Source organism: Anabrus simplex, chromosome 1 (assembly GCF_040414725.1).
Source record: "Anabrus simplex isolate iqAnaSimp1 chromosome 1, ASM4041472v1, whole genome shotgun sequence".
Taxonomy (NCBI): domain Eukaryota; kingdom Metazoa; phylum Arthropoda; class Insecta; order Orthoptera; family Tettigoniidae; genus Anabrus; species Anabrus simplex.
This window is the reverse complement of record NC_090265.1, coordinates 405972746-405998575: the sequence shown is the minus strand read 5'-3', so window position 1 is coordinate 405998575 and position 25830 is coordinate 405972746. Positions and strand designations below refer to the sequence as shown.

Here is a 25830-nt window from a genome sequence, read left to right as displayed (position 1 = left end):
TCACAGCTGCACGCCCCTAACCGCACGGCCAACTCGCCCGGTAATGTATGTTCTAAAACAATGGGTGCTGAGTCTGCTTTTTCCCACGAGGTCATTATCCCCTAGTTGAGTAGTAAGGTTATGTAGATTATAGAACGATGTCATTGAACCCTAGTTGAGTAGTAAGGCTATGTAGGTTGCAGGTCATTGAATGCGGAATAACCTTACTTACGAGAACAAACCTAACCTCACAGACTCTACTAGAGGTGCCTAATTGGCCAGGGAATGACCTGGGGTGATTTTGACCCATATGTGAGGTCATACTTCATACGAGGGCAATGCTAACCTCACTGGCCAACCTAGAGTGTTTTTGACTGTTATGTGAGGTTATGACGTGATACCCTTACGTACGAGTGCAACGCTAACCTCACGGGCCACTTTGGAGGAGCCGAATCGGGCCTCCCTTGGAGGAGGCGAATCGGAAAGGCCACGGACCTCTTTGGAGGAGCCGAATCAATCGGGTGCCCATGGAGGAGCCACAAATCGGTTAGGTGACCTGCAGATGAGGTTAGGACATCATTATGACGTGTTAACCTAATATTGCGCACGAACGCTAACCTAACCTCACACACAGAGGCTCCCCATGGAGCCAATCGGTTAGGTGACTGATAGTTGAGGTTATGACGCCATGATGACGTGTTATCTAACCTCGCTACGAGGAATGCCACCCTAACCTCAGACAGGCTATTTACGGGCTCCTCTTGGAGGAGCCGAACTGGTGTGGTGACTTGTAGGTGTGGTTAACACGTATGCTAACCTAACCTCACACACATTCTCTTTGCCCGTCTCCCCTTGAAGGAGTGATGGAGCTGTGACATAATAAGCGCGGGCGATTTAAAATGCATGCTTATCTTTACATAACCAAACGCGCAGGCCTTCTCCTGACAGAGCTATGACGTCATAGCATGGGTGATTTGAAATGCGGACTGCTGGCTAAGGGTGCAGGACGTTATAACCTAACGCGTGTCCATTCCTTGTCCCGTTTCTATACGGTGTCGGGTTTTGTGGTGAGATGAATATGTCAAGATTTTTTATAAGCGGCTGCCCTTCCTGTCGTCAACGTCATCAGGGAAAATAATAATATGAAACAAATGACATGATATATGATAGTAGGAAGGGAGAGGGTAAAATCCAGGAAGTAGCACATAGCCTTCTCCTATCGAATAGTATCGAGATGTCTGCTCGAGGCTTTACGTCTCCATCCGACGGACAAAGAACCATCAACAGCGCTATATGCCCTCACTCCATATGATCACTGTGGAGAGGATTGGAATTTAATCAAGGCTTTTTTGGGCACACAATCTAGTAATTAGGAATTCTGCACCACCACGTACCTTACCCTGCTAGGCTGAATGTCTTAGACCGTTGAGACGCTGGCCTTCCGTCGTAAACTTTACAAGTTCGATCCTGGCTCAGCTGTGTGGGAGGGAAGGGGAGACATATCAGCGCACTCTCGCGGCGTCTTCGTGAGTTACTGTAAACAAATATCCCGCTAGAGACATAACAGCACGCTCTTACGACGACTTACTGAGGCAGTAGGATAACAACTAACTAACTAACTACAAATGCTTTCATTCCCCTCCCTGAAGGGGAGGGGCGGGCCACCCTGAAGGTAACGCCTTCACTCTGGCCAGGAGTTTCGGTAGGTTGGAGAAGTGATGTTATGGGGAGGAGGGTAATTTGATGTATGGGATTAGGAGGTGTGTGCGGATAGTATTATAGGTATCGGTGATGTGTGCAAGGATTAAATATTCAGAGGGGAGTGCAAGGGTGGACGGGGAAAAGGTGAAGTGCAAAAATGGGAAAGATGAAGGTTAGAAGAAAGGTCTTGGATGGAGATGCAAGGTGAGGAGATGGAGGGTGGCTGTGATATTAGAAAGAGAAGTGATAAGAAAACGTAGAAGGTCGAATATCGGAAGAGTGGGGAGAATGAAACGAGGTGGGGGACGGGGTTGACAGACTTGTGGAAAAGGTGGAACAGGAGGAGCGGCTGGCCGGGGGCGACGATGGGAATTAGCTGAAGGGAAGCGAACAGGTTGGGGTGGAGAACGGGAGGGCTCCACTTTGTGGCGGTGGCCGTTGATACGAGCGCCGGTACAGATGAGATGTTGAACGTCTTCGGCACTGGGAAGCTGGAGCCGCACCATATAAGTAGGGCCGTTGGTGTTGTGGATGCGAATTGCGCGTCGGGCGGGAACGCCGTCCGCGTGGAGTTCCTGGAGGACCAATCGTTCGGAGATCTCAGGTAGAATCCCGCGTAGGACGCAACTAAACGTGGCATGGAAGGATGGCGGTTGCTGCTGCGGCGATGGTGGCGGGTCTTTGGCTGCTGCGGAGGTGTCCTGTAGAGGCGGCGATGAAGAAGCAGCGGTGGTCGAAGTCAACGCGGTGGAAGAGTGTGGCGGGGTTGTGGTAGTCGTGAGTAGTGGGAGAGATGAGGACATTACTGGTGAAGGGTGACAAGTTGTGACAGTGGTGATGGGAAGTGGAGAACTGGTATATGCGGTCGTCATAGTGGTCGTGGGAGTAGGAGTTGTTGAGAAGAAGGGCGATGGTGGCTGAGGCAATGTCCGGGGAAGAGACGCGTTGAAGACTGGAACAATAGTTGGATCCGCAGAGAGCTGGTCTTGGATGGACGGCGGATTTGGCACCACTGCGTAGGTCTTATGGCGAATGGTCGCTCCGGAGGTGAAGAGGCGTTGCAGGGCGTCCTATCCCGGGAGATGTACCAAAATCTGCGATGTTGGAGTGAAAGTTAGGTCATCCATCAATCGGTAGGCGTTATAAGCTGGGACGCCGGCTGTACGAAGGTCGTGGTAGATGGCATCTTCAGAGATAGTTGGATCTACTCCGGGGATTAGGCAGTAAGACATGGTGGGTGGGGAAGGCCGACTGCCAACGAGGCGTCAGCTTATATGCTATTTGAGGTCGGCTAGGTAGCAAGTAAAGTTGAGGGCCACCCGGCCGAGCAAAAATCTTGGAGGTGCTGTGGCGAAGTTTCCCCTTGCACCAGGCGAGAAGCGTTGTGCTGTGATGTGTTGTGAGAATAACAATCTATCTATCTATCTATCAAATGCTTTCATTCCCCACCCTGAAGGGGTGGGGCGGGTCACCTGGAGGGTGTCGCCCTCACTCTGGCCAAGAGATGCGGGCAGATTGGGGAGATATGAGGGAAGAAGGAGGTGGATAAGGACTTGAAGAAGTAGGAGGTGGGAGGGGAATTGTGCCTATGCCTAAGTTTTTATTCTTTATTGAAATTAGAATACAGTTGTGATTATGTCAAAATGAGCTATGAACAATGATGCAAAGAGGAGAGGGGTTATACAAGGTGAGAGGGAAATAAATGAAGGGCAGGGGTGTTATAAAAGGAGGAGAAGCTAACAAGGGAAGTTAGAAGAAGGCGAAGGATATCAAAAGAGGGAGGTGGGGGAAAGTAAGGAGGTGGGGGCTGGAAGAGATAAGGATGAAATGATGGAGGAGGTGGTTGGGGAGCTGGGGCCGGCCGGGGACTACTTCGAGTTGTGGAGGGATGAGATTAAGGTTGTGGAGGTGAGCGAGATGGTTCTATGCTATGATGACGGCCGTTGAGGTGGATCCCGGTGGCGATGAGGCGTTCAACGTCTTCAGCAGTCGGGAGATGAAGTCGGAAGAGATAGGTGGGTCCAGCGGAGTTATAGATCCGAAAGGCTCGGCGCACTGGTATCCCTGTCTGGCGGAGTTTCTGGATGATATATGCTGATGGAAGACTGGGCTCCACACCGCAGGCGACACAGCTAAAGGTGGTAGTGCCGGTGGAAGGCGGTGGGACCAATGGTGGCTGTGCCAAGTTGCCAGGAGTATCTTGATGGGAATATCCCTCTTCAGATGACTGAAGTGATGAGCGCTGGGGGTGTGTGGGGTCAGTGGAGGGAGGTAAGGGGAAAGGAAATGTCATGGGAGGGGAAGGATGTGTGGTAATAGTAGTAGTGATAGGAAGGGAAGAGGAGGTGTGAACTGAAGTGGTAATGGTGGTGGTAGCAGTGGTTAGAGTAGTGACAGAGGTAACAGGAGTGAAGGACAAAGGGGGCGGGGGTGAGCAGTAGGAAGGTGGTGTGGTCGTAGCGGGCAGATCGATGGTTCCAGGCGGAGGGTCGTCGGTGTCCGGTAGCTCAGCCAAAAGATCCTCTGGAGTAGGTTCAACTGCATAGAGATGGTTGTGGCTGCGTGCGCCATTCTTGATGATGGTAGAGACGTCGGCTGGAGTGGATAAATAGAGAAATACTGTACCCTACAGGGCACTTTAGTACTGCAGGATGATACCTACCTGCTCTTCTCTTCTTGCATACGGGCACCAGCTCAGCTACCATCGGCAGAAAAGGGTCGATAATTTGGGTTCTTATGACGAGAGGATCATGGGGAACACAATACTACATTAAACTACGAAATGAGGAACACAAACGCACCTACTGACATTTTGAGCACAAGTTGTGTATTCTTAATTCAACATTTCTTTTCTTTATATTACAATTTATTGCACTAATCGTGCTAAAATGGATGCCCAACAGGCTCATATCATAAATAAGATAAACATCAAACAAAAAAATTATTCGCTATCTGGTTGGTTTGTCGTGCTGAGAATCGATAAGTGAATCCAAGAAACAAATGTGTCCTTACTCGGAACAGCCACGCTGTACCTGCACATAACGTATATGATGCTAGGGTGAGAATTTGTCATGCAGAAATAACGCCACTAAAAGATCCCCACACATATTTGGGAAAATGCACACACAAGATAATAAGTTTGAACCTACGACTACAGACATAACCCTTCTAATCTCGCATGAAATATCACTCCTTTATGGATATGAACCAAGGTCCATTCAAACAAACATTATATTTACAAAATTTACTGCTTAAGCAAGTTTTCTTAGTGCCTCGTTTCCATCTACCGCCCTACCATTTATAAACAAAGTTAATAAAGTATGAGAGAAAGAAAAGGATGAATGAATGAAACCCTTGTCACATGCTTGTCTCGCCTGCGGGAAGGAATTCCAGCCCTCGTCTTGTATTTTAAAAATGGCTGCGAGACTCCCTGCTGTGCAGGCAAGGGAAACGACCTCCAAGTCCTGGGCCGTGAAGCACCCTCGCACAAACAAAACAAAAACATAACCTAGTTTCCAAACATGCAGAGCTCTACTCTACCTTGGCCTTGTCTCAACACATGACGAGATCGCCACAGTAAATGAGTGAGGAAATCAACATACATGTCTGCACTATCCAATGTCCGTGACAGACCGCCCTGGGTCTCGATTCTACCACCTGGAGTATTACACATTGTTATACATATCCATCTCGCCGTCCGCCTAATGCGACGTGTTCCAATTAACCCTCAAGTCTTGGGTTCAATCCCTTACTTGGCATAGTACAAAGGGTCGCATATATATGTGACATAGCCTACGGGTTATATTCATTACCCTCACATTCAATCCAACACAATCTAAACATGGAGTAGACACTTAAATTCTGGCCACATGCGTGCTCTACATTGTGCAGACGGATTCCCTTCCCAATATAAGGGTACCCTATCATGATTAACCTATAAATACAAGCAGATATCGTCTGATGCCGGGCACTAAGAAACGTTGATTTAAGCTCGTACATAAGCTTCCCTACGACTATGTGTACCGTCATACTATCATAAACTACCTTAATCCTTGCTTACTATAGACAATAAAATAAAAATGTGTATGCCTTAACCTAAATTATATAAAGGAAATACCTTAATAAATGGCCTAATGGGCCGTAATCCTACTCCTTACTATATTTACAAATTAATCACCGTATTTCTGCATAACAACCCCCCAACCCTATACATATATATTAATTATTGTTCACTTATCTATCATCTTGGAGACCTCTTTCTCCCTCCGTCGGGGTTAAGCTGCCTGCTCAGCCCATCATGGTAGCGATGTGGTCCTGGGTCGATTCTCTGCGTCCAGTCTCCATGGGTTGCTCGTTCATGAAGCCGTCTTCTTGAGGGATGGCTCGTTCATGAGGCCTTCTTCTTGAGGTTGTGGTCGGCAGGTCACGTCTCACACGTCTCTCGAAACACAGCACGAGTCTTCACTGGAATGAAATGCCTAATTTATTAACAGCACAGCATTCCCGGTACTTTTATTTAATTTTCGATACAAAAATCAGTACTGGCGATCTGCGACGTTAAAGTCATTGTTCCCCTTTAACTGCTTAACCGCGCACGAATGTATATAGGCAATATCTACTATCTGAAATCAGCAACCTAGTCGGTCGAACAAATTGTCATTATCTCATGCTCGACTGATTCATACCCATACGTATAGCAGGAATAACACAGATGACTTTAGTTTATACTTGCACTTCTTCCGCACTTCACACTATATTTACGTGGTTACCCGTACCTCTTCATGATGAAGTCTACACGTACGGCATTGTCTACAGTCGGTTAATTAGGCACTTGCGACCTCATTGTGAAACTTCTAAATACACTCGTATGATTGAATAATTACTGAAAGGTTTACGGATCACCGATTCATTGAATGAACATTAGCGCAACTGCACTAAAGTAATCACCGTCTTTGTCATAAACAAAGGTTTCTGGCGCGAGTATCAGCAGAACGCGACATACACGGACAGCGGTCTTATCATGGACTGATCGCCTCCTTCCACCTTTCTCTGCTCTTATAGAATCCAGGAACCCACGCGACTCGCTGGGAAGTCCCGGGAAACAACTTGAGATTGGCATGTGGCCTCGAAACATTTTCTCACGGCAGTCGGCCTCCCACGTAGTTATTTATTCAATTTATATTAATAGACTGTGAGGCATCTATGGCTTCGGAAAATTCTGGCACTGATTCCCATCCTATTACTTTCCTGTAAAACCTTCAAATATAGGAATTATGACTCAATTTCCATATCGTGGTGAGCCTGTCTGTTCCCGCTGAAAATCTCTGTTAAGGTGGCAGGTCTCTCCCCCAGACAACTCCCATCTCTCTTTCTTTCTTCCTCACATATTCCTTCTTCATCGCACATGACCACGCCTTGCCTCGGGAATCCCCTTCTCGATTCCCGCTCTCCGTATAGCATCACGCCCTCACAGTTAGCGTCCTGTTGCGCATTATTTTATCAGCGTTAAATATCCATTCTTATAACTAACAGAATGGTACAATACATCGGATAGTGGTTGAGCTTCATCGTCGACCATAGGCACCCGCCGGACGAAGAGCAGTGAGGACATCTTGGTCTGAGAAGACGAGAGGAATGTTGCGGGCAAGGCAGGTGTAGAGCATTGTGGGAAGGCCGACCTCCTACGTGGTGCCAGCCTATATGCTTTGTTGTCTCGGCGGGGTGATAAGTAAAGGTGAGCAGTCACCCGGCCGCAGAAAAAATATGCGTTGCGTTGAACCAGAGGAGTCGTCTCCCGAGAATAACAACAACTGATCCTCTGTTAAAAGTAGAACTGATTGTAACGTGAATACGTGTATTAACGCATTTCCTTTAAAATCTATATTTCTTACACAAGATATAGCATGTTACAAGTAACCTTTTGTGCGCAGGTACATCAGCTTGAGGTACACTCTGATGGCGAGTTTGCAAGTTACTGTAAAACGGATTACTCACGCACTCTGTAGAAAGAAGGATTGCGGGGGGCGCTATCTACCTAAAGAAATGACAAGCAGTTCTCCATCCTTGGAATAGGTGTCGCATGCATGTATGCATGACGGATGACATAGGCGCTAATTTTAAACTTTTGTATGTATGTTTAGAAGCAAGGAGATACTTTGCGATCGACATCGAAAAGAACAAGAGATGACTAAGGGAGGCTGGATAGGAGTGTGGTAAGATACGAACAACGGTTGTGATAAAAAGAGAACTAGAAGTTCTTCAGCCTACATTTTCATAAAAATAAAATGGCGATGACTAGCAACACATTTGGTAGGTGTGAGGAGGCAAAGGGAATGCAATAAGAAGAACATTTTAATGTAAATGAAATATTTATTGTGTAATTATTTACAAAATTAAGCAAACTACTACCGGTTATACTGCAGTCTTTGTTATGCTGCCCACACGGTTGCTGTACACCTTAACATCTTACTGTGGATAGGTAGCATGCTTCCAAAATTGTAATGCCCCTTCCAACATTCAAATTAAACAAAATAGTTATTGTTTATGAAAAATGAGTTTTCAAAATATTTTGTACTATGCATGTTATGCTTCGCAAAGTTGATGCAGTTCTTACCTTGATGTCATCCATGTGTTTAGCTCCTTTCTGAATCATTATCAGGTACTGTAAATAAGGTAAAAAGTTCATCCACACACTGTCTACAGTTTTACAATCTGCGGATTAGGTCCATCGCAATTGCATTCAATGTGATTTTCACTTCAATGCTTGTAATGACGTCGACAGCGTCTGCATGAAGCTACATCGGTTGACATCTTACTGTAGAGAGGTAGGATGTCCCTAAAACATCTACGAAAGAAGCAGCGTACGTAGGAGCAGTTGGTGGAATTAAATGGCTTCATTTCGCATTGCTTGACATTGGATGAGTCGACGGAGGTTAATGACACAGTGCAGCTAGCCATATTTATTCGGGGCGTTGGTGAACATCTTAAGATCACCGAGAAGCTGCTCGACATTTTCCCAATGAAAGACTACAACCACGGGACAAGATATTTTCAATTGATTCAAGGATACCGACCCGCGATAGGCTCCTCAAGCGTTTTCTTTTTCCACTGTCCGAGAGAACTTTATTTACCGAAATGGAACAATATAATGTCGTTTAACTCTCCGACCAACATTGGTTGAACGATCTGGCATTTTTAACGGACTTTTAAACATGTTAATTTTGCGGCTTCAGGGAAGTGAAACATTTTCACTCTCTTGGATTACGTCAATGCATTTAAGTTGAGGTTGTGTATTAGTCAGCTATTAATAATCTTGACCATAATGGCCAGCATTGGGTCCGCCTAGTCAATACTATGTGTTAAAATTGTTTATATTTACATTTTATATTTACATTATATCTAGTACATGTTTCGAGAATATGCACTTTCTCTTCTTCAGCTAATTAGATTAAAATTCGTGTATTATAATAAGACCTAATGAAAATGGGGCCCCCCTGTAAGAAAGCTAAAACTATGACAAGTACAATGTCATCATCATCATCATCATCTGTTTACCCTCCAGGTTCGGTTTTTCCCTCGGACTCAGCGAGGGATCCCACCTCTACCGCCTCAAGGGCAGTGTCCTGGAGCTTCAGACTCTTGGTCGGGGGATACAACTGGGGAGAATGACCAGTACCTCGCCCAGGCGGCCTCACCTGCTATGCTGAACAGGGGCCTTGTGGAGGGATGGGAAGGTCGGATGGGATAGGCAAGGAAGAGGGAAGGAAGCGGCCGTGGCCTTAAGTTAGGTACCATTCCGGCATTCGCCTGGAGGAGAAGTGGGAAACCACGGAAAACCACTTCGAGGATGGCTGAGGAGGGAATCGAACCCACCTCTACTCAGTTGACCTCCCGAGGCTGAGTGGACCCCGTTCCAGCCCTCGTACCACTTTTCAAATTTCGTGGCAGAGCCGGGAATCGAACCCGGACCTCCGGGGGTGGCAGCTAATCACGCTAACCACTACACCACAGAGGCGGACACAAGTACAATGTAACATATTAAAAATTGATGGATAGTGGCTTGGAATTAAATTCCATATTGTCATTTTAATATAAACACAGTAGGATTATGTCTATATGGATAAAATATTGTGCACTGAGCACTGTTGCGATGTGACGGCACTGAGTCCTCGGTGATCTAATACTCCCTTATAAAATATTGTGCACTGAGCACTGTTGCGATGTGACGGCACTGAGTCCTCGGTGATCTAATACTCCCTTATAAAATATTGTGCACTGAGCACTGTTGCGATGTGACGGCACTGAGTCCTCGGTGATCTAATACTCCCTTATAAAATATTGTGCACTGAGCACTGTTGCGATGTGACGGCACTGAATCCTTGGTGATCTAATACTCCCTTATAAAATATTGTGCACTGAGCACTGTTGCGATGTGACGGCACTGAGTCCTCGGTGATCTAATACTCCCTTATAAAATATTGTGCACTGAGCACTGTTGCGATGTGACGGCACTGAGTCCTCGGTGATCTAATACTCCCTTATAAAATATTGTGCACTGAGCACTGTTGCGATGTGACGGCACTGAGTCCTCGTTGATCTAATACTCCCTAAATTCAAGTAGGATGAAATTAAGAATAATATAAAATGATGTAAAACCAAGTTGCCAAGCCGATACCCTCAGTTAATAGGTCTTTATGCAGCCAGGTTGATATGAACTTTATATGGTCTGTAAGAAGGAGAGGTAAAATATAAACTGTAAGTGCAAGAGTGTAACATAAAAAAAATGAGAATACAACCGTAAAAGATGTTTAAAACTTACCGATGAAATGAAATGAAATGAAATGAAATGTCGTGTGGCTTTTAGTGCCGGGATATCCCAGGACGGGTTCGGCTCGCCAAGTGCAGGTCTTTCTATTTGACACCCGTAGGCGACCTGCGCGTCGTGATGAGGATGAAATGATGATGAAGACAACACATACACCCAGCCCCCGTGTCGTTGGAATTAACCAATTAAGGTTAAAATCCCCGACCCAGCCGGGAATCGAACCCGGGACCCTCTGAACCGAAGGCCAGTACGCTGACCGTTGAGCCAACGAGTCGGACAATTTACCGATGTTATAATACAAATGGTGCGCAAGGCTGTCATGCGACTGTCAAAGGAATATAAATAAGCAACTGAAGTTGTTCGACGACTGATTGCGGAGTTGCAGTGGGAGGTGCGGCGGATGGAAGGAGGGGTGGAGAGTGCCGTCTGCGTGTTGTTACCGTCATGTTTCCCCTCTTACACGTTTTCCCTCATTCTCTTTTGCCCTCTTTCTAGAATATTGGGTCACCAATTTAAACAACTGATTATCCTCTGCCATGTGTTCATTTTTCTAACTTGTAAATTTCTAACTTCTCAAGGACATTTATTTGTTTACCTTTATTTAACGGGTGTAATAATTCCATGTCCCGTTCAATATTAGTGAAATGATGATTGTTTTCATACATATGTTCGCATATGGCAGAGTATCTGGAATATCTTCTTGCATTCACATGCTCTTTATAATGTACCAACACACTTCTTCCCGACTGTCCTACGCACTTTTTTTTTTCGCAGTCTTGGCATGACAGTTTATATACTCCCGACTTACTGAAAATACTATTGGTGTTTACATCATTCGAATTGAATACAATTTTATTATTATTATTATCTGTTCTAAAGGATACGTGGATATTGTGTTTCCTAAAGAGTTTAGCCAAGCCGTATGATTGTTTATTAATATAACACATAGTATTGACTACGCGAACCATCCATCTCTCTATTTACTGTATTAGGCAGCTACAAAAAAAGAAAAGAAACAGGATATTTTCTAAATGTATATCTGCCTATAAAGTGAAAATGTGTAAAAGTACGTGTGAGTGCTTCAATTCTTATTCACGGAATAAGAGTCTTACTTCCAAATTAGTGAAGTTCGAAACGAAACTTAGTTTTTCGCACCCCTTTTTCTTCTTAAATTTCCTTCGAAGATGTTCCTATAGAAATGCAGTGTGAATACATGAAGCATCATTGTGATCTTGAACTGAAAAATAAATATGACCATGAAATATTTAGGTCTTCTTTACCGACGATTTTCCACGTAACTGTTTTCTGGAACGTTACAAACTAGTCGGCAACGTGTTCTGCTTGTTTAGTTCGACATAAAGGAATGAGCAACCCTTTACAATAATAAAAGTTAGGAGATCTTATGTTCGGAATAGATTATCAGATACTCAACCGCGTTGTTCCGTATTAATACGGCTGGATGGATATCACATCGAGTTAAAAATTTGATTTACAAATAGTAGCCAATTGCACATGTAAAAGAATTATTTTGATAAGCTTGTGCAGGAAGGTCGTAGTATTAAAAATAGTTTCTTTTACAAGTGTCTTGGAAATGCGTATCATTTTACATGACGAGCTCAGTGGCACGCTGTGGACGAAACACTGTACATGAAGTCATAAATTATTATTAAATCATAGTCCCACTCATGGGCTGAACGGTCAACGTACTGGCCTTCGGTTCAGAGGGCCCCGGGTTCGATTCCCGGCCGGGTCGGAGATTTTAACCTTAATTGGTTAATTCCAATGGCACGGGGGCTGGGTGTATGTGTTGTCTTCATCATCATTTTCATCCTTATCATGACGCGCAGGTCGCCTACGGAAGTCAAATAGAAAGACCTGCACCTGGCGAGCCAAGCCGTTCTGGGATATCCCGGCACTAAAAAAAAAAAAAGCCATACGACATTTCATTTCATTTCATTAAATCATAATTTCGTGTGGCTCTTGCCAGCTTGGTGCAGCCTTTGTAAGGCAGCCTTTCAACGAGAGTTGATGGCATCTACCGTGTAAAGGAAACTGCGTGTTGTGTGTGGTATATAATTGGCAGTCCTCGAGCCTGGGAATTAACCATTTAAGATTAAAATCCCCGACCCGACCGGGAATCGAATCCGACGCCCTCTGAACCGAAGGAAACGCTCCTGACCATTTACAGTAGTTGAGGAGCCGGGTCTATGAGGGTTAAGGAACTGTCATTAAAGCTTGTGGTGATAATAGATTATTAAAAGTGTTTCTTTTTTGAATTTCATTGAATTAATTTGTAAGCATGGGTATATGAAAGCTTACGACTACTCTGCTTTGTTAATACATACATTACATTACATTATCATTATAGACTGTTATGCCTTTCAGCGTTCAGTCTGCAAGCATCTGAGAATTTACTAAACGTCGCCACAATCCTCGATTTGCAACTAGTGTTGTGGCCTCATTTAGTTCTATACCTCTTATCGTCAGAAACCGAGTCTAACCATCGTCGTCTTGGTCTCCCTCTACTTCTCTTACCCTCCATAACAGAGTCCATTATTCTCTTAGGTAACCTATCCTCCTCCATTCGCCTCACATGACCCCACCACCGAAGCCGGTTTATGCGTACAGCTTCATCCATCGAGTTCATTCCTAAATTAGCCTTTATCTCCGCATTCCCAACACCCTCCTGCCATTGTTCCCACCTGTTTGTACCAGCAATCATTCTCGCTACTTTCATGTCTGTTACTTCTAACTTATGAATAAGATATCCTGAGTCCACCCAGCTTTCGCTCCCGTAAAGCAAAGTTGGTCTGAAAACAGACCGATGTAAAGATAGTTTCGTCTGGAAGCTGACTTCCTTCTTACAGAACACTGTTCATCGCAACTGCGAGCTCACTGCATTAGCTTTACTGCACCTTGATTCAATCTCGCTTACTATATTACCATCCTGGGAGAACACACAACCTAAATACTTGAAATTATCGACCTGTTCTAGCTTTGTATTACCAATCTGACATTCAATTCTGTTGAATTTCTTACCTACTGACATCAATTTAATAACAAACATTTTTAATGCTTCGCTCTAATGGCTATACATACAAGACCTTATTCCTCATCGTTTCTCACTCGCACTCCGTCTCAGCATACACCGCGCCGTGTTATACAATACACTCTGCGTTAACTCTCCTTGCTGGCCAGAGGACGAAGAGGAGCTCTAAGGAGCGCTCTTGTGTTCATCACTCTTTTAGGGAATGGATTCTCATAAAGTGGCTGTGTTTAAAATACGAAGGAGCTAAAAATGTGACCGCCCTCGAGATTCCAACCGAATCCCCTCTCTTGGGACGACCGTGTTCGCCGTTTCCACCAGAACGGCCAACTCATGGGAGAGATTATATTGATCTATAATCTCATAGTAGTCTAGTCCTTACCCCCAGAGACAGTCATTTCAACATCAAGAATGCTGAACATGTCACCCTCTCACGTTGGTCACTCTGATGGAACCGCAAATAATCTTACTAATATAATAGGAATGTAGTGTGTGTCCGTACATTCCTTTTTGCTAGTTGTTTAACATCGGACTAATTTATCGAACCTTTCGGCGACGCAAGGATGGGAAATGGCTAGGGCTGGGAAGGTAGCGGCCATGTCCTTAAATAAGGACTGTGGAAATGGGGAACCACGGAAAACCACCTCCAGGACTGCGGACGGTGGAATTCGAACCCATCATCTCCCGAATGCAAGCTCACAGCTCCTAACCGCCGGCCAACTTGCTCGGTCCGTTCATTCCTTTTTTGTCACCATTTACAAAGAGTTGAGCGAATACACAATGGAGAAGATATCTACCATTTTTGAAAGTTCTGCTTGGTCGTCAACGAAATAACCGGCTTCACGACCAAGCCCAACCACACTCGAAATGATACAATGGCATGCTATACAATAACTCTAACCAACAATAAATATTAGGCTATCACTTAAAAATTAAAAGAACACGGAATATGACGAACAAATCACTAACCGTCTACTAGTGGTCAGAGTCAATCACTATTAGATGTGATTTCATATGGTGAGGATAAATACGTCAAACTAGGTCATGCAATACTAACTCAGCTGACTCTGTTTCATACTCCTACCATGGCCTATCGTGTATCCCACTAAACAACTTCCATGATCTTATTCCAGACACTAGCAACATAGATCACACATACTGTACAAACGATCTCTTGAATAAATACATTCCAAAAATAATCATTTATAAATCTTCGTAACCAAAGAAAATGGCCGACGTAGTCCTATCACGTATGTTTAACTAAACAAGACAGAAATAAATAAATAATAAAAATAAATAAATAAATAAATAAATAAATAAATAAATAAATAAATAAATAAATAAATAAATAAATAAATAAATAAATAAATAAATAAATAAATAAATATCAATCAGTCTTCTACCTCCCTTCCCACACCTTGTGGGGTCGTGGGTGTGAACTGTATAACACATTTTATGGCCGGATGCCCTTCCCGACGCCAACCCTACGTGAAGGGATGTAATCACTATTGCGTGTTTATGTGGTGTTTGTTAGTATGGTATGTTGTCTGAATATGAAGAGAGGACTGTTAGGTCACACACACACACACACACACACACACACACACACACACACACACACACACGCACGCACACACACACAGAGAGAGAGAGAGAGAGAGTCCCGAGCCAGACGAATTAATCACACGCGATTGAAATTCCCGACCCGACCGAGAATCGAACCCGGGACCCTCTGAACTAAAGGCCTCAACGCTGACCATTCAGCCAAGGAGTCGGATAATTAAAATACATAATTAAATAAACAAAATGAGCACATGGTATAGTATAAGTTCCTCGCAAATACTTTTTCAGAAAACAATTGAACTTACCAATACGTTTCTTGTGGGTATCCACAGTTTTTTAATCTACATGAGATTATACAAATACAATTACAAATTAAGCCTGATAAAATATAAAGTGAGGGGAACATATAGCACCGTGCGCTCATTCTTTTTCTGATCGACTGTAGCTTGTAACAAAAATTGTATCTTGCCAGTTTTCTTTGAATGTGAAAATATATGAAAGTAAATCAATATCTGTTAATATCAAGCGCAGTATAAATCAAACACGAATATTTGAAAAATAAAGTGTTTGTTGCCATTACAGTGTCTTTCTTTGTGCTATACTCCAACATTTCATTGTCGAAATCGATCGTCACTACTATGCCGTACCGAACCTGTTCGCTCTCTCGCTTAACGTATGCTTGGCATGTAATCTGCCCGCATTTACGTCAAACCAGCCCGGCCGCACTGGGTTAAGCACCATTCACAATGCAAACGTAACGTAACGTAAACTTAAAATTACCGTTAACTTAGAAGTTTGCGGCCATGGATCAAACCATTCACAATGCGCCGACGTACACTTAACTGGGAGTCCGTGTAATTAAGAGATTGCAAACTCCAAGCTCTTGCGGTTAATTTTACGTTAAGTTTAAGAACCAGCCAATCAGAACAGACGTAAACATTGTATTTTGTGCGCGATATAATGACTTCTTTCGACGAAACACTTGTAATTCTCTTTCAAAATAATCTTTGTGTGTAAACTTATGTATGATAAAATGAAAATGAATTACAAAGACTCTGTACCCAAAGAGAATATGTGAAAATAAATATACTGTAGCAATGAAATCTGACGGCAAATGGCGAGAGACAAGCTCGCAGCGCTGGCGACCGGGCGAGTGACAATCCCTGTCATAGGAAAAAAAAAAAAAAAAAAAAAAAAAAAAACCACAGTTAAAACAGTGTCTCTGTATATTTCTCAACATTATGACAGACTACTTAGTTTACGAAAACGATATCATCCAAACAAATAGATCCAAACATCTCATCGGGGTGTGATAGATAGGGGCATAGATGTCGGTAAAGGAGACCTTACACTTCCTTTTATTAGAAAAGGGGAATCAAATCACAAGAAAGACAAACAGTTCAGGTATCATCCGCATGTACAAAACGAACTGATGAGGATCATTTCTTACAGTAGATTACCGAAATCGCCCTGAGATACTATTCTTTGATTCAAGGAATGAACCCAGTGTCTGCACCTTTGTTCAGATCGCCTTTTCAGGTAGGCCTACACAGCTCCCAGGAGCAAAACAATAACTTAGATGTTTGAAGTAATATGAATTCCGCTACCACGTTGTTTGATTCCGTCGAGGTATTGAAATATAAAAACTGCGAGATAGACCAAAACCCGACTTCCGTGCTAAATATCATGGCAGTGTTTTGATTGGCTGCTGTGTACTCTTTACGTTCATGTTACGTTCCTCCATTGTGAACACCACAAATTTTACGTTAATTTTATGGTTACGTTACGTCGTTAAGTTTACGATTACGTTTGCATTGTGAATGGGGCCTTAGTCTCAACGGGCGCTCAGCTGAACAACTCTAACGTAGAATGACCTCATATTAGCACTGTAGAAAGATATCCATAATCTATTTTAAAGGTGCATTAAGTGCTCTATAAGGAAAGTGAGTTTTTGATAACATGAATAGAAATTCACGCTCTACAAACCTATTTACTAACTCATACAGAATGTGAATATATCGATATTTTTTTTACAATTGGCTTTACGTTGCACCGACACAGATAGGCGACGATGGGATAGGAAAGGGCTAGCAGTGGGAAGGAAGCGGCCGTGGCCAGCATTTGCCTGGTGTGAAAATGGGAAACCACGGGAAACCATCTTCAGGGCTGCCAACAGTGGGGTTCGAACCCACTATAATTCAGGCCACGGCCGCTTCCTTCCCACTCCTAGCCCCTTCCTGCCTCATCGTCGCCATAAGACCTATCTGTGTCGGTGCGACGTAAAACAAATAACTAACGAACCCATTATCTCCCGTATGCAAGTTCACAGCTACGCGGCCCTAACCGCACGACCAATTCTCCCAGGTCATATCAAAATAGTTTTAATACTTCTGTAATGTTTGTAATAAAACTAAATCCATGCCACTAAAGTCCTTGAAGGGCCTTGGCCTACCAAGCGACCGCTGTTCAGCCCGAAGGCCTACAGGTTACGAAGGTTCGTGTGGTCAGCACAAAGAATCCTCTCGGCCGTTATTCTTGGCTTTCTAGACCGGGGCCGCTATCTCACCGTGAGATAGATCCTCAATTCTAACCTCGTAGGCTGAGTGGACCTCGAACGAGCCCTCAGATCCAGAGGCGTTTGAGAGGCCCTGCTCTAAATCGTGTGAGCTTCTAGGCTGCTGAAGTTGTCCCAAACATGTTCGATGGGCGCTAAATCTGGCGACGGCCACGGAGGTGTGGTGATGTTGCGGAGGCATTCCTGTGATACCCATGCTGTGTGTGGTTGAACAATATCAGTCTTTTCGAAGTCCTGTCAAGAAGGGCAACACATATCTCAGTGTTGACCATGTCTCTCGTATCACTACGTGAGGTGACAGACTGTAGTATGCGATGGCTCACCAGCAATAGAGGCGGTATGTCAAGCCGCAGCAAAGGCAGGACTGCATTCACGACGAGGAATCGAACGCGGGACCTCCGGGTAAGAGGCGGGCACACTACCCCTACACCACGAGGCCGGCAACGTTTGTAATGGGAGATAAAATATTACGTTCACTCGCTGTCAAAAGGAAACACAAACCAAGGAGGATTTGCCGAAATCGCATGAATCTCGATACGGATGACTGTGACATCCATATAAGCAAGTAATTACAATATTAGAGCAAAAGTATCATTTTACTGCTGAAAACTGAACACTAAGTAAATTGGTGTACTCATTCCCAGGTGCTGCAGCTATTTTCAGGCACACTTCCTAAGAAGGTGAGCTGCATGTACCACTTTATCCACATACCAGCCCTTCTGACTATATTAAATTCTTGACAGTACCGTGAATCGAATCCGGGCTCCCGATGACGGTAACTAATAGCGCTAACCGTTACACTATGGAGGTGGACTGACTCTAGTACCCTGTACCTTGGATACAGGATGTGATAAGAGTGAGGATGGAGGAATACAGGTTTCGTAAGGTATCCTGCGGGATGTCACAAGTGGTCCTCTAAATCAGGGCCTCTCAGGGTGCATGCGCCTGGTGCATGCACTCTGCACGGTGCAAAAGTTGGTTGCCCAGAGTGCAGACCCCCACTCCTCTATTTGGAGCAATAGCGCTGTCTCTCTCTTTCCCCACGCCTGTCGCTCGCTCCGTCTGTCTTCCTGTTTCTCACTTGCTCCATAGCGCTCCAAACCCGAGCCGAGTTGAGCCGAGTTGAGCCGAGCTTAGCCGAGTAGCCCACAGACAAAGACTTGGTCCGCGCCGAGCCGAGTGGAACCGATGCACTGTGCACAGGAACTCTGCTCCTCAATTAGCACGCGTGAGATTTTGGGCGTTTGAGAGGCCCTGCTCTAAATCGTGTGAGCTTCTAGGCTGCTGAAGTTGTCCCAAACATGTTCGATGGGCGCTAAATCTGGCGACGGCCACGGAGGTGTGGTGATGTTGCGGAGGCATTCCTGTGATACCCATGCTGTGTGTGGTTGAACAATATCAGTCTTTTCGAAGTCCTGTCAAGAAGGGCAACACATATCTCAGTGTTGACCATGTCTCTCGTATCACTACGTGAGGTGACAGACTGTAGTATGCGATGGCTCACCAGCAATAGAGGCGGTATGTCAAGCCGCAGCAAAGGCAGGACTGCATTCACGACGAGGTCCCTAGACACGAACACGGTCGTCGTCACTGTACATAGAGAACCTGGATTCGTCATTAAAGACATCGCAAGAATTTCAACACGGTGATCATGGTACGAATGTCGATCAATTCATGTGAGGTTTTCGGTATACGATTTTATGTCCGTACGATTCATATTCTGCGTAAAAGAAAGGGTCCTATTCTCTGTGATCACAATATCAACAGTCAAGCTTCCTTTTAAGGGGAGATATGCAGCTTCCGGAGTGAAATAATAAAATAATAAAAGGATAACATAATGGCAAGCATAATTGGCAGTCATACAAATGTTAGTGAAAAATGGAAGGGTAAGCATAGGTATTTTAAGACAGAAACAGGTTCCAAGAAGGACATTCCAGGAACAATTAATGAACAAGGGGAGTGTGTATGTGAGGATCTTCAAAAGGCAGAAGTATTCAGTCAGCAGTATGTAAAGATTGTTGGTTACAAGGATAATGTCGAGATAGAGGAGGAGACTAAGGCCAAAGAAGTAATAACATTTACAAATGATAAAAATGACATTTACAATAAGATACAAAAGTTGAAAACTAGAAAAGCAGCTGGAATTGATCAGATTTCTGGAGATATACTAAAGACAATGGGTTGGGATATAGTACCATATCTGAAGTACTTATTTGATTATTGTTTGGCCGAAGGAGCTATACCAGATGAATGGAGAGTTGCTATTGTAGCCCCTGCGTGTAGAGGAAAGTGATAGACATAAAGCTGAAAATTACAGGCCAGTAAGTTTGACATGCATTGTATGTAAGCTTTGGGAAGGCATTCGTTCTAATTATATTAGACATGTTTTGAAATTAATAACTGGTTCGATACAAGGCAATTCGGTTTTAGGAAAGGTTATTCCATTGAAGCTCAACTTGTAGGATTCCAGCAAGATATAGCAGATATCTTGGATTCTGGAGGTCAAATGGACTGTATCGCGATTGACCTGTCTAAAGCATTTGATAGGGTGGATCATGGGAGACTACTGGCAAAAATGAGTGCAATTGGACTAGACAAAAGAGTGACTGAATGGGTTGCTATATTTCTAGAAAATAGATCTCAGAGAATTAGAGTAGGTGAAGCTGTATCTGACACTGTAATAATTAAGAGGGGAATTCCTCAAGGCAGTATTATCGGACCTTTATGTTTTCTTATATATATAAATGATATGAGTAAAGGAGTGGAATCGGAGGTAAGGCTTTTTGCGGATGATGTTATTCTCTATAGAGTGATAAATAAGTTACAAGATTGTGAGCAAATGCAACGTGACCTCGAAAATGTTGTGAGATGGACAGCAGGCAATGGTATGTTGATAAACGGGGTTAAAAGTCAGGTTGTGAGTTTCAAAAATAGGAAAAGTCCTCTCAGTTTTAATTACTGCGTGATGGGGTGAAAGTTCCTTTTGGGGATCATTGTATCTAGGTGTTAATATAAGGAAAGATCTTCATTGGGGTAATCACATAAATGGGATTGTAAATAAAGGGTACAGATCTCTACACATGGTTATGAGGGTGTTTAGGGGTTGTAGTAAGGATGTAAAGGAGAGGGCATATAAGTCTCTGGTAAGACCCCAACTAGAGTATGGTTCCAGTGTATGGGACCCTCACCAGGATTACCTGATTCAAGAACTGGAAAAAATCCAAAGAAAAGCAGCTCGATTTGTTCTGGGTGATTTCCGACAAAAGAGTAGCGTTACAAAAATGTTGCAAAGTCTGGGTTGGGAAGAATTGAGAGAAAGAAGGAGAGCTGCTCGACTAAGTGGTATGTTCCGAGATGTCAACGGAGAGATGGCGTGGAATGACATTAGTAGACGAATAAGTTTGAGTGGCGTTTATAAAAGTAGGAAAGATCACAATATGAAGATAAAGTTGGAATTCAAGAGGACAAACTGGGGTAAATATTCATTTATAGAAAGGGGAGTTAGGGATTGGAATAACTTACCAAGGGAGGCGTTCAATAAATTTCCAGTTTCTTTGAAATCATTTAGAAAAAGTCTAGGAAAGCAACAGATAGGGAATCTGCCACCTGGGCGACTGCCCTAAATGCAGATCAATATTGATTGATTGATAATATCAATTTTTCATTTTTACCATATTAAACTGAAATGAACTTCACCTTCATACTATAAAAACATAATTATCAGTTATTTAATAAAAAAAATTGACCAAGTTATGAAATCAAATGTATTCCCATATAATCACATTTAGTTGACAGTCTGCAGCAAGTGTTTTCAATAGTTCGTAAGTTTATCATTGTTGACTCAAAACTGTATTCTTTAAAACCATTTACTTCATGATCACAACTTCTTCAGATCTACAGTTTTCAAGATAATTGCATAAAAATGTGCATAATTGTCCTTCCTAGTGCTGTCTAAAATTTGAATTTCAGCATTCAACCTATCTTCATAATAACGTTTCTTTTCTCATAAAACTATGTTATAATTTCAAAATTCTGAAAATGTATTTCTCTTGGAGTGTAAATATTTTAACAATCGAGGTTCAGGTTGATCTCATTATTGGCTTTAGAACCAAAAATAAAATTCACTGTAAATGTTGAAATCTTGGAAGTAATTTACAAATAATGGTTTAGTGCAAATTTTAGACTTTTCGCTATTTTAAGAATCTAGTTGTCAAATACTTTAAAAAGTAAGATAATGACATATTTCTGTAGACTGAAGAACAAGTTTAAAATGTGTGACACACTGAATTTCATTGTGACAGGGCTTATGGGACTGAAGGAACAAACTGTATAAAATGGCCGAATTTACAATGGGTTAAGGTGTATGAACACTGTATTCCTTTTATTGCAGAACTGGCCGAGATGCTTCCCCTGCAGTTTCTGCTGTTACTGGCGATGGCTAGTATGAGTGTCGCCCTACGCTGCTTTTATCCGTGCTCTTGCGAGGAAAATTACATGGACTGTACGTCTGCAAACCTCAATACAACCCTGGATCTGTCCTCGTGGCTCAACACTAGCTACAACAAAGATACTCTCCAGAAGATCATTTTGGACAGGAATAATTTGGTCCACGTGAGGCCCTTACCTGCTCTTGAGGATCTTAGATATCTCTCCTTCCGAGGCAACCGAATTCAGAAAATTGAGGACAGCTCGTTCGCCTATCTGCAGAACCTGTCCGAGCTTGATCTTAGTGATAATGGAATTCTCAGTACAAACCTCCAGGCAGATGCGTTTAGGGTAAGTTAAATCTAATTCTTCATTTCAGTCATTCTTAGGGTTTGGATTTCTATAATCTATGTCTTAAAAATACCAAAATTTGATACCGTAATAATAACTAGGAAATATGTACACAAATTGCTTAGAAGACGTTTTATTTTTAATTATACAAGCATAGTTTGATATTAGGAGCCTCCGAGGCTCAGACGGCAGCGCGTCGGCCTCTCACCGCTGGACACTGTGGTTCAAATCCCGGTCACTCCATGTGAGATTTGTGCTGGACAAAGCGGAGGCGGGACAGGTTTTTCTCCGGGTACTCCGGTTTTCCCTGTCCTCTTTCATTCCAGCAACATTCTCCATTCTCATTTCATAGCATCTATCAGTCATTAATAAATCACTTTGGGAGTGGCGACCCCATCGTACTAATAGCCTATATATGAATCATTCATTCATCCCTGACCTGGTCAATGACTGGAAAACAGGTTGTAGGTTTTCAATTTTTTTTTCAGTTTGATATTAACTCCTTGCTGTTGGCCACAGCGAACTGTTCATCCCACAAAATGTTTGCGGGGTGTGGTGTGAAGGGGTGGGGGTGTAAAAAGAAGTTAAACGACAGTAAACTGGGCACATTTCTTACATTCATTCTATTTGACAATATAATGCTCGCGACAGCGATACGTTCAAACTTAATTTAACCACAAAACATCTCTAAGAAAAAAAACCCCCACAAAATTACCACATAAACAAAATCAATGAGCATTAATCGACACAAAGCATGTGAGTAATACTTGGAGAACGGCGAAAACATTTTTTTTTACATGAACAAAAATAAGTTTTTGTACATATTTTTTGTCAAATAGAATTCAATCTTAAAATATAGTAAAACTAGCTGATGTACCCGTTCTTCTATATGGAGTCCTACATTGTATACATAATTCTGGGTGAAGTAGTGTATACATTGTGAGTCGCCATACGTCGTTCCTCATGTGAACACCGGGTTAGGGAACATTCATTGTAATGACAGACCCTCTTGCCTACTGCCAGTCACAATCGAGGTGAAGAATCTTCATTCTAATGGTTGACACTCTCTGTCCACCTGTCTTTTTACATCCTTAAAAAGACTGTCTTTGTGCTTTTCTTAAAGTCTCAAACGATCTGCCAGTGGACTAAAAGCCATCATAACAGCAATACTTTCGCAAAAATGCGCTTTCTAATATATATCTACGAAAGTACAGATACATACATACATACATACATACATACATACATACATACATACATCATCATTATAGACCCTTATGCCTTTCACCGTTCAGTCTGCGAGCCTCTGTGAATTTGCTAATCGCCGCCACAATCCTCCATTTGTAACTAGTGCTGTGACCACCTTTAGATCTATACCTCCTCTCTTTAAATCGTTGGAAACTGATTCTAACCATTGTCGTCTTGGTCTCCCTCTACCCCTCATTAACAGAGTCCATTATTTTTCTAGGCAACCTATCCTCCTCCATTCGCCTCGCAAGACCCACCAATGAGGTCGGTTTATGCGTACAGCTTCATCCATCGAATTCATCCCTAACTTAGCCTTTATTTCCTCATTTCGTGTACCATCCTGCCATTGTTCCCACCTGCTTGTACCAGCAATCATTCTCGCTACTTTCAAGTCTGTTACTTCTAGCTTATGAATAAGATATCCTGAGCTCATTCACCTTTCACTCCCATAAAGCAAAGTTGGTCTGAAAACAGACCGATGTAAAGATAGTTTTGTCCGGGAGCTGACTTCCTTCTTACAGAACACTGTTGATCGCAACTGCGAGCTCACTGCATTAGGTTTACTGCACATTGATTCAATCTCACTTACTACACTACCATCCTGGAAGAAGACTCATCCTAAATACTTGAAATTATCTACCTCTTCCAGCTTTGTATTCCCAATCTGACATTCAATTCTCTTGGATTTCTTACCTACTGACATCAATTTAGTCTTCGAAAGGCTAATTTTCATACCATACCCATTGCACCTATTTTCAAGTTCCAAGATATTAGACTGCAGGCTTTCGGCACAATCTGTCATTAAGACCAGGTCGTCAGCATAGGCCAGACTGCTTATTACATTTCCACCTAACTGAATCCCTCCCTGCCACTTAATATCTTTCAGCAGATGATCCATGTAAACTGTGAACAATAAAGGTGAAAGATTACAGCTTTGTCTAACCCCTGTAATTACCTTGAACCAATAACTCATTCTACCGTCAATTCTCACTGCAGCCCAATTGTCAGCATAATTATATTATATTATATTATATTATATTATATTATATTATATTATATTATATTATATTATATTATATTATATTATATTATATTATATTATATTATATTATATTATATTATATTATATTATCTGCCGAGAGCCAAACGAACGTAAGCGCCAAACAATTAACTTTGCAGGAGAGCGAGGAAACAACATTTTGCTAACATTTCCGGCAATATCTCGAAAAGGATTGGTTGGATTCTTATAAAACTTTTGATTGACATGCTTTATGATGTACCGAGCTCGATAGCTGCAGTCGCTTAAGTGCGGCCAGTATCCAGTATTCGGGAGATAGTAGGTTCGAATCCCACTGTCGGCAGCCCTGAAAACGGTTTTCCGTGGTTTCCCATTTTCACACCAGGCAAATGCTGGGGCTGTACCTTAATTAAGGCCACGGCCGCTTCTTTCCCACTTCTAGCCATTTCCTGTCCCATCGTCGCCGTAAGACCTATCTGTGTCGGTGCGACGTAAAACAACTAGCAAAAAAAAAAAAAAAAACAACTTTATGATGTCGTTCAGCTTTGTTTATCATTAATCCTCGTTTTAATGTGAAAATATTGACAAAAGGGACTTACGATTGTTTGTCTCTAAGGGAATTTCATTTTATGTTGCATTTTGCTCCAAGTCATAGGGACGTGACTCCATGGAATGGTATCAAAACACACAGCTTTTTATTAAATTAATACACTTGTGAAACATTTAAAAGTGACAGAAGCATACGGAAATGTAATTAACAATAATAAAAGGTCAAAATTATAAGTAAGCGTACAATTGTTACAGATATACATCTGGATGGTTTCTTGTTCCGGGTAAATACGAAATAGGAACATTCCCATAATTAAGGAAACACCGGAAAGTCATTAGACTCACCATTATTCACGCAATATTATTGATATCAATATAATCCTACTTACCGTCTGTCTAAATCATTGAGAATCAGGATGATCTGGCTCATTATCTCCACGAGGGAGTTGCATGAAGTATGGTCAGTACTCTGCTATCCATGGCATCATCGACATGAGCTCACGACACTTAGCGCTGCTGATATTCTTCCTCTCAGTCCGCAAGGTGGGTAG

The 25830-nt window shown here is 42.8% G+C and overlaps 1 protein-coding gene across 1 annotated transcript in view; it reads left to right on the top strand.

Annotated features, from left to right (window-relative positions):
- Positions 1–25830, top strand: part of LOC136856858 (leucine-rich repeat neuronal protein 1) — an 81036-nt gene that overhangs the window by 11495 nt on the left and 43711 nt on the right. Inside the window, exon 2 of the mRNA XM_067135056.2 lies at positions 22079–22464. Within this exon, the coding sequence (XP_066991157.2) occupies positions 22079–22464 (386 nt within the window). The remainder of the gene's footprint in view (positions 1–22078; positions 22465–25830) is intronic.